Raw genomic sequence first — 5,000 nt, 5'->3', positions numbered from 1 at the left:
CTACATGAAGGAGTAGGTGGGCGGCGCGTGATGGCAGAATTTATTGTTAGATCTATTTTTTACTCCACAATTTCTCTACGTTTCACGGCCTCCTCAGGAATCAGCACTTCTGCCACCGTTATAATTGGTCTGTTTTGACTCGTATTGCTAAACATAGTGCACATCACACAGTAAGTCGTTATATTTACAACTATTTTTGTATTGTGTGTGGAATCTACTATTAGAAATTATATTATTACCTATTGATTAAGTTACTAACAATTGTAAAATGTTTAGATATTTAGTTTAGTTTAATTTCCATATATAATTGAATACATGTTGGTAAGGTTTCCGATTGTTGACAATAACTCCCAAAATTTAAAAGGGAAGTTTTCGGACTCAAAATTCGGGGAATTTTACGACCTTACTCTCGCTCCTTCACTAATTTTGTCTCACAAAACTACAAACAGACGCAGACGCAACACAGACACACACAGACATAAACAGATAAACATACACACGCACGCACGCATACGCACACACACATATATTCCTGTATCATTCAGTAAGGCTTTACTTTATTGTTTCATGGTTTACACAGGCAATTCGATTTAAGCATCGCAGATGCTAAACTGATACAATTTCAATTCTCGTCACCTGTATTTTTATATTATCGCTGTTAACAATGTCATCAACAGCCGTAATTGTTAAAATATATTATTGTTTTTGTAATTATCAATATTATCAATGTTAAGCTTACAATAATTATCAACATTATTATATTACTATTTCATAATTTCCAATAGCTCTAAAATAAACAAAGTACTAAAGTATTTTCAGCAATATATTTTTTTCAATCACAAAACTAACACAAAGAGCAGAATAAAGCATTCAAGATCGTTTTTGTCAGAATGTTGCATATTCCAGTGTTTAGCTACAGCTACAGGATGTAGTTATTGTTACATATAAATGATAGATATCGAAGCTCCTTAATATAAAATTAACATCTGAAGCTGCGGTTATTATACATGATTAGCACTTGTAACCTTTCATCAGTATCTCATGGAGTGAAGAGCAACTGAGCTTCAACTCACTCCCAAAACACAAAAAATATCTAGTGCGGGGATAAGCATAGGCTTGAAAACAAAGTCCACAAGTTTGTCCTTTTATTTCATTTTAAACATAAATCTATTCTTATTTACATATCTTAGTTATCATACTCAATTGTTGTAATAATATAGACTCCTTGCCATAACAAATTACCCAAAGACTATCATCTACACACTAACACAACATAAACTAACAGTGAAGACTCTGCCCATACAGGCTCACTAGAAAAGCTCTCCTCTAGATAAGGATCTATGAAGGAAGGTCACCTATCTAGACACTACTGGTAGATATTAATAACAGACTCATCAAAACACACACCTAATTTACCTTTTGTCTTGCACACTCATTCCTACATACAAAAAGGTGAGGACAAGAAAGTGTGCTTAGAAGGAAAATAAAGCAAGACAATCACATAATGTACAATTCCACTTGACAAATGTTCCTTGTAAAAAAAAAATATATATATAAAAGTCTATACCTAGACTGTGCAGAACAATAATTTAAACACAATATACCTCCATGTATCTTTTAAACCCTTTTCAGTGGAAGAAGCAAGAGTTTTAATCGAGTGTGTTTCATCTGAATAATATATAAAACATTACAAGTCAGCCGACGAGATATAAGGCTTTTAAGATCTTTTATTTTCAATGTTAACTGCATGTTCATCCTAGATCCCTAAGTGTGCAAAAGCAATGCAATATGATCACACATCTCAGAATGAAGGTACACATGTGAGTGGCTCTAACATGACATGAATGGACACCTTGAGTCATGAGACGTACTTTTAAAATTCCCAGTTTGCTGCAGAAAAGACTTGAGACTTGAGCATCTGGCTGTGCAAGTTAACACTTCATTTTAATTTCATTCAAATTTCCTTGCTGTAGACAAAATAATGACTTTTGGTAATTTTTTGGTTTTCTTTTTCAATCAAATCATTTAATAATTAATCACACACAAAGCAAATAAAAACAAATAATTGTAAATACATACACATCTACAGTTATCAATCAACAGGTAAAATTCTAACTAGAAATATGACTGAAGGCAAAGTCCATGTCATTCTATATTAAGAGAACTGGAATTCTAAATTTCACTTCAGCGAATGATAATCAAGTTCCGTTTGATTTTCTTTTTGAATAACTGTTTAGCAGACTTTTAGTAACTAAGAGAAAATGTACAACCCATAGATAAAATATATTGTAAATGATTACAATTCACAAAATATAGAACTTAGAAACTTCAGGCAATAATCTGAAAAAAATGCATTTAGATTGAGTCCAATACACAATGAAGTCTCCTTATCTCTTCATTCAAATGTCATCCAATCATCATACTTGGAATGGAAAGAGAAAGACTGAAAGCCATAGGAAGGGCACTATAAAAACAAAGAAATAAAGAATGTAAAGCAGTAGGGCCATATGACATGTTCACGAGACGTAGTTGCTGAATGAAGGCATTTCAGAGTGGACAACAAGAAAGATCTGCTCCAGGTGACTCTGAAGACTTACAATAATATATGAGAGTGTGTGAAAGAAGGAAATACTCTGAGATGTAACAGCAATTGTGCTGGAGACCAGTTTTCCAACGGAGCTGTGAGGTTCAAACACCAAGATACACAATTGACTGCTGACAAAAGAGAGGATAGTTTTTAGTCGGTGACGGCAATGTTTATTGGTCAAAATAATCAGGTCCAAATCATGCTGTCACCATTGTAAGGAATTGACAAAAACAAATAAAATAAAAGAAAGAAGAAAAAATACACACATGTATTCAATGTATGTTTATAAATTGAAATTCATCATTGAGTTACGGTTAAAGCTTTTCTTTTTTGATGTGAGTTTACCAGAAAAGTTGAAATTGGATATCAGTCAAGAGGTCATCAATTAGACTTCAACTGGAGGAATGGAGACAATAATGTTCAAATAAAAAGGACTTCCCATGTCTATCTGAAATGGCTTCTGTGCATGCCAAGTAATGCAGCAGATGCATTCCCAAATATCTGAAACTCTGAAATATCTAAATGCAACAATGAAGAGACAAATTCAAACCATAATCCTTCAACAAATCTCTCATACCAACTGAACTCACAAAATGATTGTCAAAATAATTGGCAAAGGTAAAATGATAACAATTAAAGCAACAATAGCCTACAAACAAAGTCAACACTTATGAACTACCGTAAATTAATTTCCTTTCAATCAATTCTGACAGAGAATAAAAAGTCTGTCTAAATAACTATCATGTTTGACAGCAAAAACAAAAAATCATGGTAAGTGCAATTACTGATAAAATGCTGTGCTGCTTTACATGTGAGATATTGTGTGCTATATCCTGTGCCTTTTTTTATCTTTTTTTTTTTCTTTTTTAAATCCAAATAATATTATCATTATTTTTTATAACCTCCTTACAATACTGTAATATCTGCTATGTATTCTTGGTCAGATATGTGTTAAATGGCTCTACATAATATATAAAAAGATGATCCTTTTTCAGTTGGAAAATGACCAACCAGGCTGTAACTAAAACCCAGACCCTCTCCCACCTAACCCCTACATTTACTATTTGACTTCAAGTAAAATGGCCGTGTTTTCACTGGATAGCAGATAAAGATTGATTTCTTGTGACTGTTTCCTTATGGATAACTTATAACTTTGAAGATATCTAACTACTTATTGTGGGCAAGTTAACCAGTCAAAGAAAAGAGTCTATATCTGTCTATTTCCTAAACACTGACAGTATTTGGCTAGACAAGAATCATAGGAATATAAATAGATCAAAGATTATCAGAAACTTTGGTTTAGAAAATAACTCTTGGAAGTATTAAGGTAAAATTGCTTAACTCATACATTGACTATGAAACGGTTCATACACTGGCAACATTGAAATAATCACTAAAACATCCACAGTTTCATCATAAATAATAGTAACACCATATGGGAATACTGCATGGATACTCTCAGCAAGCAATGTTGATTTATAAAAAGTTCATATGTTTTGTACAGGCCTATTGGCTTATCATATGACAAAATACTTATTGTGACACTAATTATGGGAAGTATGAGAAGCATTGGCAGTAATTTTACGGATGACTTTGCTCAGTCCCACTGTCGTACTTTCCTTTACTTCACCTTTGATTTTCTTTCTGATAACTCACTCGTATAATATATTTAGTTTATAAATATCAATATATTTATATATATATATATTATATATTTATTTATATGAATATATCCTTCAGTACTTAAAAGTAAACTCATAAAAATGGGCTTCATTTAAATAACTTTATCTGGAATGCCTTCAGACATCCAGGGAACCCACAAAAGTTCCTCAGTTTATTGGCCACAAGATAAAGAGCGCATTGAGTTCAAGGATGCTGGGTGCCGCATCACTGTCACCACCATCACCATTGTCATGTAAGTTTTCATTGGTTTCACTACACATCCCACAGTATTGCTCATTTCCGTATGTGTCTTCCAACCCCTCCCCCCCAACATACCCTCAGTAAGGATTTTTCAGTAACCTTTTCTGACGGTAATCATAAACTCTGCGGCAGAAGAAAAGCAGTTCCCCGACCACACACCCTGGGGGCTGGCGATCCTTTCGGGAATATCCTTCCTCTGGATCTGGAACAGGGGTTGTGATCGGGTAAACTCCTTCTTGGAAGAGTCGAAGAAATCGTCGATATCTGGAAAAGAGGATAAGAGAAGGTTAATTCTCTTGGCATATTTTTGAAAAGGCAATGCAAGATATGTTGCACAAGATTTACTCTGAAAAGCTGTGATGCCTGGCAACTATTATATTGGAGGGTGATATTCTAAAATTGTATAGAAACTATACTATTAGGCACTGATACAACATTGGATGTTGATAATATCTTGTCTGTGATAAACAGGTAATAGTGACAAAGCTAC

The 5,000-nt window shown here is 33.6% G+C and overlaps 1 protein-coding gene across 4 annotated transcripts in view; it reads right to left on the bottom strand.

The window, feature by feature from the left end:
- Positions 1-1,131: 1,131 nt before the first annotated feature.
- Positions 1,132-5,000, bottom strand: part of LOC122265341 (uncharacterized) — a 126,624-nt gene continuing 122,755 nt past the window's right edge. For all 4 annotated transcript variants that reach the window (XM_086546808.1, XM_086546809.1, XM_086546810.1 and 1 more), the window contains one exon: positions 1,132-4,774. In XM_086546808.1, coding sequence (XP_086402934.1) covers positions 4,588-4,774 — 187 coding nt within the window. In that variant the 3' untranslated portion in view covers positions 1,132-4,587. The remainder of the gene's footprint in view (positions 4,775-5,000) is intronic.

Source organism: Penaeus japonicus, unplaced genomic scaffold, assembly GCF_977035675.1.
Source record: "Penaeus japonicus unplaced genomic scaffold, GWHDUDI00000001_assembly GWHDUDI00000018, whole genome shotgun sequence".
NCBI lineage: Eukaryota > Metazoa > Arthropoda > Malacostraca > Decapoda > Penaeidae > Penaeus > Penaeus japonicus.
This window is presented reverse-complemented; position numbering and strand designations above follow the sequence as displayed.